This window comes from Meles meles, chromosome 18 (assembly GCF_922984935.1).
Source record: "Meles meles chromosome 18, mMelMel3.1 paternal haplotype, whole genome shotgun sequence".
Classification (NCBI taxonomy): domain Eukaryota; kingdom Metazoa; phylum Chordata; class Mammalia; order Carnivora; family Mustelidae; genus Meles; species Meles meles.
Window position 1 is genome coordinate 12325939 of NC_060083.1, and position 13799 is coordinate 12339737.

Consider the following 13799-nt stretch of genomic DNA (forward strand, 5'->3'; position numbering starts at 1 on the left):
TTTAAAAATCTTAAAAAAAAAAAAAAAGCATCCTAAACCAAACCAAGAAGAAAATGACAAGCTGAGAGAGTATCTGACTGGTCACGACAGAGAAAGGATTAATAACCTCCATACATAAAGAATACCATGAACACCCCAGTGGAAGAACGGACACCACCAGGCCCCAAAAGTTCACGCAGGCCATAGAACTGGCTGAGGAACATATGAAAAATAACCAGTTCCCTGGTGATAAACAACACTTGATCTTAGCCAAAAGGCCGAGAAGCGATCCCCTGGTGATAAACAAAACAAAACAAAAACCACACACTGAAAACCAAGATCCCATGTCTATCAAATTGGCAGTTTTCTGTGTCGGGAAGAGTCCAGGTAAGGATGCTCATGCACTGTAAATGGAAGGATACTTAATCCACCAGGCTGGCCTGCAGGTTTGCAAACCAGTCTGTCCATCCTGCTCTTTGATGCGAATGAGGGCGTATATATGCATATACCTACATATGTATAACGGTGGATACTATACATTTGTACAACATCATAGAATATGCAATACCAAGAGAGAATCATAATGTAAATGATGGGTTTAGGTGGTAATTATGTGTTAGTGTAGGTTCACAGATTGTAACAAATATACCACTCTTGTGTAAAAATGCTTATAATGAGGGAGGGATGGGGTATGTGGGAAATCTCTGTACCATTGCTCAAAATACTACTCAATAGTAAAAGAATAAGAACATAAGGGAATAATCACATATATGCAATATTGCAAATTAATTTTAAAGCATTACGCTAAGTAAAAGAAGCCAGATACAAACATCTCATGTTATATGATTCCATAAACTACAGTGTAATGTGTAAATAAAACAATCCTCTAAGGTCACTGAAGACTGAGCAAAGCAGGCAGATGTTACAGGTAAGTCAACACTTGGTAGAAGAGAATAATCCTAGGTAAGCTTCCTAGTTTTACTACTCAGAGACTGAGGTCAGATACCATTAGTGCCATGTTGTGCAACTACAATATGGATGTGATAAGACTTTTTTATTAGACTGATGAACCAAGAAGGACAGAATCTGGGACAACTACACAGCTGAAAAATTAAGAGGGGGCAGAGTGGAGTGAGGGGAGGATCTCTATAAAGAGAGATAAGGTAGGAACACCACATCATACCTAAATATTTGGCTGAATTTGCCATGCACCACATGGAAAAAAAATTGTAGTTTGAGTTCTGTCAAACTGAACACTCAAAAAAAAAAAAATCAACATTCTTTGAAAGCATATATCCTAATCCAGAATCTCTACAATGCATAATTCATACCCAGAACACAAATCCAAATCACACAAATTTCAATGAAATGGAAAAATGCCACACTCAAAAACAATCAATGAAGACAAAACTAGAGATGGATCAAATGTTGGAATCAGAACAGATTTTAAAGAAACAACTGTAATTATCTTCATGGATATGGAAATATATTGATGATGAATAAAAAGACAAGTCTCAGCAAAGGAACAGAAGCTATAAAAGAAGTATAAAAAGGAAATTGAAAAGTGAAAAATAAAATCTGAAATAAAAATTACACCTAACAGGATTAACAACATATTGAAGATAAAGTAAATGAACTTTAAGACAGATAAATAATAAATTAGATAAGAGAGACAATTAGGGGTGCTTGGGTGTCTCAGTGGGTTAAAGCCTCTGCCTTCAGCTCAGGTCATGGTCTCAGGGTCCTGGGATTGAACCCCACATCGGGCTCTCTGCTCAGCAGGGAGCCTGCTTCCTCCTCTCTCTCTCTCTCTCTCTCTCTCTCTCTCTCTCTCTCTGCCTGCCTCTCCGCCTTCTTGTGATCTCTGTCAAATAAATAAATAAAATCTTAAAAAAAGAGAGAGACAATTAAATGCAAAAAATGAACAGACTCAGAAAAACTGCAACAATTGAAGACGGTCTAATATATATGCAGTGATAGTACCAGGAGAAAAAAAAAATTAAAGGACAGAATAAATGGATGAAGAAGTGGGGCTTATGTCTCAAATTTGGTGAAAAACATAAATGTACAAATTCAAGCTCATCAGAACACAAGCATAGTAATTGCAAGGAAAATAGCGTCTACTCACATACAGTCAAATTTACACTTAATTTGAAAGTTTTGAAAGAAGCCAGAGAAAAACAACATATTAAACAACATACAGAAGAACAAAATTTACTTGAGATCAGTCAAGGCAACTCTTCATTCTCTACTGTGTAACACAGAGATGTCAGAAATACGAGAAATCTTGTAGATATTTACTGAACAAATAAGAGATTTATTGAGATGTCTAAATGAGGCTATTAATTATTGAAGTGGGCAAAGGTAGTGGAAAAGACACTATACTTGGGGTAGAAGAGCTCAGTTAAGGTTCACATTGACCAACAAATAGCTGAGATTCTGAACAAGTTCCTAAGACTCTGTAAGTCTAATCTTCTTATCTTTAAAATTAAAATAATTGCTCCACAAGGTCCTTGTGAAGATGACCTAAGATAACGCACTGAAGAGGTGCCTGCGTGGCTCAGTCTGTTAAAGTGGCTGCCTTCAGCTCAGGTGGAATCTCAGGGTCCTGGGAAATGCAAATCCTGCATTTGGATTCCTGCTCAGTGGAGAGGTGGCTTGTCCCTCTCCCTCTGCTCCTACCCCTGCTCCACCCCGCTTGTGTGCCCGCACTCTCTCCCTCTCTCTCCCTCTCAAATAAACAAATGAAATCTTGAAAAAAAGATGATCCAGCATGCCTGGGTGGCTCAGTGGGTTAAGCCTCTGCCTTTGGCTCAGGTCATGATCTCAGGGTCCTGGGATTGAGTCCCGAGTTGGGCTCCCTGCTCGGCAGGGAGCCTGCTTCCTCCTCTCTCTCTTTGCCTGCCTCTCTGCCTACTTGTGATCTCTCTCTGTCAAATAATTAAATAAAATCTTTAAAAAAAAAAGATGATCCATGGGAAAATGCCTGTTTTTAACATATAGAAAGTATAATATTTATGATATTCAGTTGAATCTAAATGATGTTTCATGTTCGAGTATTTCTTACAAAGATACACTGTTTAATTTCTGCAAGGAAAGGCCATAATTTTGGTACAATTTTTCTGTGTCAATAGTTTATGGACTAAAAATAATTGTCCAATATAAAGGCAAAGTACCTGTTGACATCTGCAAAATGACTTAAATCTTTAAAATCTTGTCCATATGTCCTCTCACTCCCCAGCATGGTGAGAGAAATTTTACTTTAATGCTTCTAATTATTGATTTTCAACAACTGACCATCCTCCAGAATTTCCTTACATGGACTTTTTAAAATATGTGTTATATTAAGATTTCTAATAAATTGAAATTAGTTTTCCTTAAAATGATTGGAGAATTTTATTTTGCATTTGCCATTCATTCCATCTCATTAAACATCACCATCTAATATCTACCTCCAACTAGCTACTAGTATTTTTTACATTTGTACCACAATAAACTTTGATGGTTTAATAGTTGTAAAAGTATACTGCAATGTTTAGCCGTGCTGCTATTGCATGTATAATCAGGACTTCAGAAAGCATATCAAATGTACACAAATGTACATTTTTTTATCTAGCAAGATTCAATTTATCTGAGGTAGGCTGTTTTATATAGAAATATCTCAGGCGCGCCTGGGTGGCTCAGTGAGTTAAAGCCTCTGCTTTTGGCTCAGATCGTGATCCCAAGGTCCTGGGATCGAGTCCCACATCGGGCTCTCTGCTTGGCGGGGAGCGTGCTTCCTCCTCTCCCTCTGCCTGCTTCTCTGGCTAATTGTGATTTCTGTCTGTCAAATAAATAAATAAAATCTTTTTAAAAATCTCAAAAATATAGGAATATGTTTTCTTCTTTTATGGATTAATATTTCCAAAAAGAGATACCTTATTTGACAAAGTTTCTGAAACAAACCATGAGCTCCTACAAAACTGAAGTGGTCAAAAAGACAAAATATTGCTAACTCACCAACAATACTATGTTTTTATTCCCTGGAATCTGGAGATTAAGAAAAAAAAAAACACTGTACTCTAAGCCATGTTAGGTGGGATTATTATCCTAATACTGTAAAGAAATTTTCATTAAGTCGTGGCTTTTCATGTGTGAAGTACAAGCAGAGAATTACCTTTAGGAGATGGGGGAAAATTGTAACTACTTTTCAAATGTAACCTTGGCATTTTGAAAAGTGCAGTTATGGATCTGTCCTCATGGAGACAAATATTTTACCCTTCATTTCTGCACCAAAATTCAGCACATTATACCCACGTCTGATCTAGTCTCCATGCTCTCTCTTAGGAAGGTTATATGCTTTTAAAGATATGTCCCGATGAACAGCAAAAATTCACTGAATGTTCTCCACCCTTTTAACTGATACTGACAGGAATCTTCTTTTTGAAACTTCAGATTTTTCAAGACAAAAATCCATTTTTATGCACTAAAATAGATGATTCAGTCAAAAGAAAAAAGTTTGTGAGAACTTCAAAGCAACCACAATCCCTGGGACTGAGAATGAGACCCTATGGCCCCATTCTCCCAGTAGGACACACTTACAGAAATCAACATCACTTACAAACATCCAGAGTTTGCCTTCATTTTATCCCTTATTAATGAGAAGTGGAAGAAATGTTTAGAGTCACAGAATTCCACCGCTACGTATGTCATTATTTTATTTTTTTCTCCTCTTAACATTGAGATAATCTACACAAAATTGCTTTACCTGGTACCCAAAATATATTAGTTGTCCAGTAATGTGTTCATTTTAGTCTTTTCATTGTTTTTATTTCATTCATTTTTCCCTTTACACCTTGAAAAGATGCTAATTAAGAAATTCTAATCAATACAGTCAAACAGCAGACCTCATGTTTTCTTTTTCAAGAGTTCAGCTTTTTATTGAGCAGCTTATACAAGTGGTTTAGTCAAAAAGACCAAAGCCCATGTCATCATCAGACTCCTCAGATTCTTCTTTCTTTGCTTCCACTTTCTCCTCCTCAGCTGGGGCAGCAGTGGTGGAAGGAGCGGGACCTCCTGCTGGTGCAGCACCCGCTGCGGGGGCAGGTCCACCAGCTCCTCCATTGCAGGTGAGGCTCCCAATGTTGACGTTGGCCAGGGCCTTTGCAAACAAGCCGGGCCAGGAGGGTTCAACATTCACACCCGCTGCTTTAATGAGGGCATTGATCTCATCCTCCGGGACCGTCACCTCATCGTCGTGCAAGATGAGGGCCAAGTAGATGCAGGCGAGCTCCAAGACCGAGGCCATGGTGCTGGCGAGTGCTGAGCGGACGCTGCTGGGCGCGGTGCTAGTCCCAGGATGAAGTGAGGGCCTCACCCCAACATGGCCTTAGCTTCCTCGGAAGAACCGAGCACCTTAGCGGCAGCTGAGGAAAAAAGGAGACCTCATGTTTATCATCTGCAGAACTTTCTAAATCTGTAGAACAAAAACAAAACTTTTTAACGAATCTCATTACTGGCGTGTTCTTACTGGTAATTTCACACATGTGACTCATCAAATTTTGCCTCTGTGTATGCCGAGGAATAGGAGATCTTAGATTGTTACTATGCCAATGTACTTAAGCATTATCTCTTCTTGTATTTCAGTGTTGTTGTCTACCATGCGGTCTGAGGACCTGGCCTTTGAAAGCACGATAGAACTTGCTCTCAATGCAAACACAGTAATTTCACTTCAACACTGTATCACGATATATCTAAACAACAAAATCACATAGTTAACCCAATCTAATTCAGTCACTTACTCATTTCAGGGTTTTATTTTTCTTAATCACTTTATATTTTTACTGTCCAATGCTCGCTTCGGCAGCACATATATATATTTTTACTGTCCACATGGAATTTTGCCTTTATGTACCTCCATCTCCAGAGTAGGCATATCAAACATTATGAACACAGTTCACTTACAAAGGCAAAAACTTTCTGATAATTCATCTCATGGATTACAATTGGGTTTTTAACCTAACTGATTTTTCCTCATGGAAAATTTTAACACACAAAATTACATAGTGCATTTGTTTCTTTACTTACTTGTCTCTCTTCTACACTAGAATATCAAGTTTAGGAGGGCAGGGACTATTTCTTTGCTGCTATATCCTCACTGAATACAGCACGCAGCACACAGCAGATGGATGATAATGATTTGTTGGATGGCTGAGCAGATAAAAAAGCACAGGGAAAGTCTGTCTGTACTTGTTCAACCTTACGGAGGGTCAGAAGTTTACACTATTAGTTGGGACAGGATGGCTCCAATGGAATGGAATTGAGTATTTTGCTTCTCTTAGGTCAGTTAGGCTCTGTGAAAGGACCAGAAGGTTAGGGTGTGGTTAAATCCTCCTGAGGGCTAACATTGTGAAAAACAGAATGCACATGGTTCCCATGAGAACCTGGTAAAGCTTCAAGAGATCAATGTGTGGGGAGTGGGAGGTCTATGACTGGGTCCCCATGGAGTTTTTGTCTCTTAGACTTGTCCATACCAAGCCTCTAGAAGTTGTCAAAGTTCAGCTTTCCCTACCCCAATACTGCTCCTAGTTTTCTGCCGGTGGATTTTTGCCATAGTAATCTATGATTCTCTGTATTCACCTGTCTTTCCAATTCTAGGGACAGCAGTCTTGCTTGTAAACTCACTTCTCTCAAAGATCTCAGAAGAGCTGTTGACTTTTTAGTTTGTTCACTTTTTTACTTCTTAGAATACAGTGGCGACTTCCCAACTTCTTCTACGGTGGACAAGAAACAGGAAGTCCAAGTATGTGTTCTTCATTCTATTTAAGAAATCTTTGCCAGACAGAAAATCAATTTCTCCTATTCTCTTTTCTAGAAGTTTCATAATTGGGGGTTTATACTTAGGTCTATGACTCAATTTGAGTCTGTTTTTGTGTATGATAGGAGGTAAAATTTGAGATTCATTTTATTACCTGTATGTGCTAGCCTCTATTTTCAGCATAATTTGTTGATCTCTATCCCCACTGAATTGCCAATTGGCTTTATGTATGTGGTTCTATTTTTGGTTTTGTTATTCTGGTCCATTCACTTTTATCTTTTTTTTTTTTCCTTTTAAGATTTAATTTTTAAGTAGTCTCCTTACCCACCCCAGGGCTTGAACTCACAGCCCTGAGATAGTCACATACTCCACCAATTGAGCCAGCCTGGCACCCCTTGTTCAGTTCTGTCTTACCTTTATGCTTATGCTACACTGTCATGATTTTTGACCTGTATAATGAATCTTGAATTTAAGTGGTGTAAATCTCCAAAGTTTTTCCTATTTTTTAAAATCATTTTGGTTATTTTAAGTTCTCTTCATTTCTTCATGTATTTTGAATGTACTTTTCAGATTCTGTAAGGTGTCTGTTTGGAATTTGATGGAGAATGGTTTAATTCATAGATAAATTTGGGGACAATGTACATTTTAACTGATTACTTTGGTCTGTTGGACACTTCTTTGTAAGCTTTGAAGGCAAGGTCTAAAATAGCCTTTACTCTAGGTTAGTTCATTCCTGCTTTAAAAAAAAAAAGCATTTTATGTGTCTTTCCTGAACACCCCAGTTATCCTCCCAGGTCTGTGTGATCTCTGAATTATTCAGCACAGAGGTCCTGAGAATTTTCACCTCCTTAGCCTGATGAAGGTTACTCCTTTGTGTGCACAGATTAACATGCACCCACAATTTAAAACGATCCCTCTGCCTACTTCCATCCTTTATAGTATTCTGCCTTGCATGACCAGCTGGCTCAGGCTTCCCCAAAAGTAATTTCTGTTTTCTAAATGCAACAAGACAACACAGTTACCATTGGATTTCTCCTCCCAATGCCATGATCTGGAAAGTGTTTTTAGATAGCAAACGTAGTAACCATGATTTTAACCTCTTTTTTTTTCCTTGCCTTATGTGTCACACTCCCATGCTGTGTTTTCCAGTTTGTGAAAACAACTCTTTCATTTGGGTTATCAGGTTTTTAATAGCAGAAAGGGATATTTGATTCCAGTTAGTCTAATATGGACAAAGCTTGAACTTGTGAATATTTTAAATCAGAATTTTCTTCTCTGCTTTTGCTTATATAATAATACGTATGAACACTGATTTGGATGGAAGCTTTGTAAAATATTATGTGGAACCTTTACTCTTCTGCTTTTTTCCCTTCTTCTTTTACATTTCTCTCCACAGAAACAACTTTTATTGAATCATATGCTTCATGGGACCCCATCATCATCCTGTTAAGGGTGATATTGCTAGGTACTCTAACGACACCACATCTCGCTAGCTTAGCAGCCTAAATGATTCTTTCTCATTAGTCATGAGCCAGGCAGACTCTCCGTGGTAAGTCAGGTATCCAAGATCTTTTCATCCATGATGCTGAATTCACAAGCAGAAGAAGAGAACAAAGGGGTGATTATGCACAAGGTGTAATGATTAGGCTAAAAGTTCTGTTTTTCATTTCATCATTCAGAACTCACTTACATGGTTGCAATCAACTCATATGGAGTCTGAAAGACACAGTCTTCCATTGTGTTCATAGGAGGCAGTGGTGTGAGTGAATAATGACTCAGTCTTTACCACAAATACTAACTCATGCACAATGTCTCTATTATTTTATTTTATGTTATTTCTCCCTCTCTAGCTCTGATTAGAAGGCCCATTATCAGCCATCATCATAGGCAACTACTCTGGTGGATTTCCTTTGCTATGACTTTTACTCGAAACTTTGAGTTTTATATAATATGTATGTATATATACATACATATGTCTATATCTATATCTATATATTTAAATTGTGCTGTGCCTAAGAATTGTTTATACTTAGTAATATGATTTAAAATGCATTTCTGTTGTCATATGTATCTTTATAGAATATAGAGATTTTAAAGTTTTAATTATTTAGCATCATAACTTGAGATCCTAATTTAGTAATTATAAGGCAAGGAAAACATTCAATAAAAAAGGACAAATAAATCAAAACACTAAACAGACATAAAATAAAATAAAAACAAAATTAAAAAAAAACAAAAAGCAAAAATAAGCTTTCAACAGAACTGAGATTCACAGCCATGATAGAGACACAGTGATATAGTTTTCAAAAATCATAAGAAATATATTAAGAACTGTCATTATTGGGGCACCTGGGTGATCAGTCTTTGCGTTTGGCTCCGGTCATGATCCCGGGGTCCTGGGATTGAGCCCCGCATTGGGCTCTTTGCTCCACGGGGAGCCTGCTTCTCCCTCTCTCCCCTCTCTCTCTGCCTGCCTCTCTTTAAAGTTTAAAAAAAAAAGGGCACCTGGGTGGCTCAGTGGGTTAATCCCATACCTTTGGCTCGGGTCATGATCTCAGGGTCCTGGGATCGAGTCCCGCATCGGGCTCTCTGCTCGGCAGGGAGCCTGCTTCCTCCTCTCTCTCTCTCTTCCTGCCTCTCTGCCTACTTGTGATCTCTCTCTGTCAAATAAATAAATAAAAATCTTTTAAAAAAATTTTTAATTAAAAAAATAAGAACTGTCATTATTATTTGTAATCTCAAGAACTCCAAATTCTGCTTATTTCTTCCATTTGTATCTTCCTTTCCCCAAATTATTTTATAGGCATCTGTCTCATCTATTGATCAGAGATCACCACTCTATGTCAGAAATATCATAATAGAATCTGTATTCCTAATATTTCTAATAATGTTTTCTAAAAATAAAACCAAAAACAAGGTACTCACTAACATCATTTGAGAATCATAAATTTATGACATTTCTCTGTTCACATAATATGTGCACATACATGTATACTATATACTCATATTCTTACAAAAACAAGAATATAAAATGCATATACTAATTGAGAAACAAGCCATGAAGATAGTTTAGAAATAAGGAATTGTTCAAATCAATTAAAATTGTAGAGTTTTTCATAAATTTCTATTGCCGTATTAGCAAATTGGAGGTTTTTTGAATGGCTAATTATCTCCTTAGAAAGTATATATCTCTTCTAGCCTCCAAAGGTGACAGACAGGACCAAACCAGGGAATATTAGTAGTTGGATGGTATCAATGAGTTCTGAGTTCCAAGGTTGGAAAGTAAACTAGAGAGCTCCAAATGTGGAATTCCTGAAAAGTCAGAGAAACAAGTTAAACAAGAGAGCAACTGGCAAGGGGTGGAATGTCTTAAAATGTGTCCATTTCATATATGATGTCTTTAAATATGCAGGTTTTCTAGCACTGAAAAATTTTCCCTTTTATGCCTAGTATTTTAAAAATTTGTAATCATTGCAAATATTGAACTTCAAAAATGTTGTTATGGGGCCTGTGGGTGGCTTGGTAGGTTAAGCATCTATCTGCCTTTGGCTCAGGTCATGATTTGGGAGTCTTGGGATGGAACCGCATGTAGGGCTCCCTGCTCAAGGAGTCTGCTTCTCCTTCTCCTCTGCCCCTCTCCCTGCTTGTGCTTTTTTTTTTTTCTCTCTCTCTCTCAAATAAAATATTTTTAAAACATTATTACATCTATTTTTTAAGTGCAGTGACACATTGCCTGATATTGGAATGCTAAATCATCCTTGAATACTTGGGTAAGATCTTTCTTTCATGTCATGTGTTACTGTCATGTATTTTACAGGGTAACTGTACTATTGAATTTATATTATGTTCCTGACCTTTTCCTTTTTTTTTTTTTAAAGATTTTTTTTTATTTGACAGAGAGAGATCACAAGTAGATAGAGAGGCAGGCAGAGAGAGAGAGAGGGAAGCAGTCTCCCTGCTGAGCAGAGAGCCCAACGCGGGACTCGATCCCAGGACCCTGAGATCATGACCCGAGCCGAAGGCAGCGGCTTAACCCACTGAGCCACCCAGGCGCCCCTGACCTTTTCCTTTATGACAAGTTTTTTGATTACCTTTATACTGTTGGACTGATTTCATTGTATGGGCTATCTCAAATCCGTTTCTGTTTTGCTGCTATGTTTTGAGAGTTCTTTACACATTCTGGTTACTAACACTTGGTCAGATACGTGGTTTGCAAATATTTTCTCAGTCTTGGTTTCAGGCTCTCAGAGTCCCTTTCACAGAGCCTGGATTCTTAAGTTTGGTGAATTCCAGCTGATCCGTTCCTTTACATGAATCACACTTGGAGTGTCAAGTCTAAACTCTCTTTGCTTAGCCCCACAGTCCACATATTTTTATTAGAATTTTTCCTTTAAAGTTGTATAATTTTACCTTTTACCTTTAAGTATGTGATCCATCCGGAGTTCCCGTTTGTACAAGTTGTGGGTAGGATGAGTGGTTTTAAACAGAGACGCTGGATCTAGACTTCGAGTTATATTAGAAAGCTGTAGGAACCAAAACAGTCTGGTACTGGCACAAAAACAGACACATAGACCAATAGAACAGAAGAGAAAACCCAGAAATACACCTACAACTACGTGTTCTGTCAATCTTTGACAGAGGAGAAAAGAATGTCCAAGAGGAAAAAGACAGTCTCTTCAACAAATGGTGTTGGGAAAACTTTACTGATACACACAAAGCAATGAAACTGGACCATTTCCATACACCATACACAAAAGTAAACTCAAAATGGATTAAAGACCAAAATGTGAGACCTGAGACCATAAATATCCTGTAAGAGAGCACAGGCAGTAACTTCTTTGACATCAGCCATAGGAACTTCTTTCTAGATATGTCTCCTGAAGCAGGAGAAACAAAAACAAAAATGGAGTATTGGGACATCATCGAAATCTTCTGCATGGGGAAGGAATCAACAAAACTAAAAGGCAACCTACTGAATGGGATAAGATATTTGTAAACAACAAATCCGATAAAGGGTTAGCATTCAAACTCTATAAAGAACTGGTACAAGTCAACAGCCCCCAAAAAACAAATAATCCAATTAAAAAATGGGCAGAAGACTCGAACAGACGTTTTGCCAGAGAAGACATCCAGATGGACAGCAGACACATGAAAAGATGCTCACCATCACTCATTATCAAGGAAATACAAAGCAAAACAACGAGATACCACGTCACATGCATCAGAATGGCTGAAACCAGCAAGACAAGAAACAAGTGTTGGTGAGGATGGGGAGAAAGGGGAGTCCTCCTGCACTGTTGGAGGAAATGCAAATTGGTGCAGCCACTCTGAAAAACAATATGCAGTTTCCTCAAAAATTTAAAAATAGTTACCCTCTGATCTAGGAATCACACTACTTGCGTATTTACCCAAACAATAGAAAAACACTAATTTGAATGCGACCCACTCACCCCTGTGATTACTGCAGTATTCTTTAAAATTTACAGTGCCAAACGGTGAATGCAACCCAAGTGTCCATCAAGAGAGGAATGGATCAGAAGATGGGACATATATATATACAACGGAATATTATTCAGCCACAAAAATGAAATCTTGCCATTCACAATGGCATGGCTACAACTAGAGAATATAATGCTAAGTGAAATAAGTCAGAGAAAGACAAGTACCATATGATTTACTCATGTAGAATTTAGGAAACAGAACAAATGAGCAAAGCGGGGGAGAGAGAGAGGCAAACCAAGAAACAGTCTTAGCTATAGAGAACAAATTGATGGTGAGCAGAGCAGGAGTTGGTGGGGGGGGATGGTTGAAATAGGTGACGGGGAGCAAGAAGGACACGTGTCCTGATGAGCACTGGGTGATGTAAGGAATTACTGAATCACGTATTTTATACCTGAAACTTAACTATACTGGAATTAAAATAAAGTATAAAAAATAAAAATAAACGATACTGCATAAAGCTCCCTAGATCTTTCCGCCCTATGAGATTATAAGGGAAGTCTGCGACTCAGAAGAGGGCCCTCACCCAACCATGTCAGTGCCCTGACCTTGGACTTCTAGCCTCCAGAAATGGGAGAAATGAATTTCTGTTGTTTTAAAGTCACCCAGTCTCTAGTCACTTGTCACAGCTGACTGAGTTGGACTGCTCATAAACCAGAACACACACAGTACTGCATTGTATGGACACACCAGAGATTCATCTGGCTCCTCTGAATGACTATTATTTTTCCCCAACTTTTTGTTCCTGAAACAAGGAATGCTGAAATCGATATTCTTAGAACATCCATATATACCTGAATGCTCCCCACACCTATTTACTGTCTGCTGACTTTCCTTGTGGTTTATGCAAAGGTAAACTGTATTTACTCAGGTGGTCAAGTTGATCGATTATATTTCCTTTATGGATTCTGGACTTACTTTTATGCTTCCTAAGACCTTGTCCACTCCAACGTCATACACTGAAATTGATCCATCCACGTTTTCGGCCAGTACTTTCATGGTTTCAGTTTCACAGGCAGGCCCACTGGACCCCCATGGAATCTTCTCTGTCCGCCCTGGAGATGGAGGAGCACCGCTGTCGCTCTGGGAAGCTGGGGTAGGGCATGGGGGCTGCTGGCGTCTCTGGGAAACTTTGATGTTTTCCTCTGGCACAGGAGTCCCCAAGAGTCAGCCGCCTTCTCCTTGGCAGTCCCGGGCAGGCAAAGGCGGTTTCAGGACACCTCTTGGATAAAAAAGTCAAAGCCCTTCTTCTGCGTTTGGAGTCACGGGGTGCCAGGCCTGCCGATCCCGCTGGCCCTGTACTCCAAGCCAGGCTATCCCGGTCCACAACCGGCGCCCTATGCCCTCCTCGCGCTGGGAAGTGGGATCCCAGCCAGACCGGATTCAATCCAACCTGCAGCAGCCGCCTGCGCACCCCGCGGGCCTGCGTCCCCGGTGCACAGCCCGCACTTTTGGCCTGTTGTCTGGCGCCACCTGGCGTCGCCGTCGTAGTGTGCCTCCAGAGCAAGGGATGGGATTTGGCTGC

General features: G+C 39.0%; 1 protein-coding gene across 1 annotated transcript; it reads right to left on the reverse strand.

The window, feature by feature from the left end:
* Positions 1 to 4882: 4882 nt before the first annotated feature.
* On the reverse strand, positions 4883 to 13306 carry LOC123930165 (60S acidic ribosomal protein P1-like). Its single transcript, XM_045986420.1, has 2 exons — positions 13193 to 13306; positions 4883 to 5384 (listed from the first exon to the last, which is right to left on the reverse strand). Exon 2 carries the CDS (start codon positions 5264 to 5266, stop codon positions 4922 to 4924), a length of 345 nt encoding a protein of 114 aa, XP_045842376.1. The 5' UTR covers positions 5267 to 5384; positions 13193 to 13306; the 3' UTR covers positions 4883 to 4921.
* Between the last annotated feature and the right edge of the window lie 493 nt (positions 13307 to 13799).

Excerpts from the sequence above, each read along its gene's own strand:
- LOC123930165 (XM_045986420.1), bottom strand. The coding sequence starts at position 5,266 with ATGGCCTCGGTCTTGGAGCTCGCCTGCATCTACTTGGCCCTCATCTTG.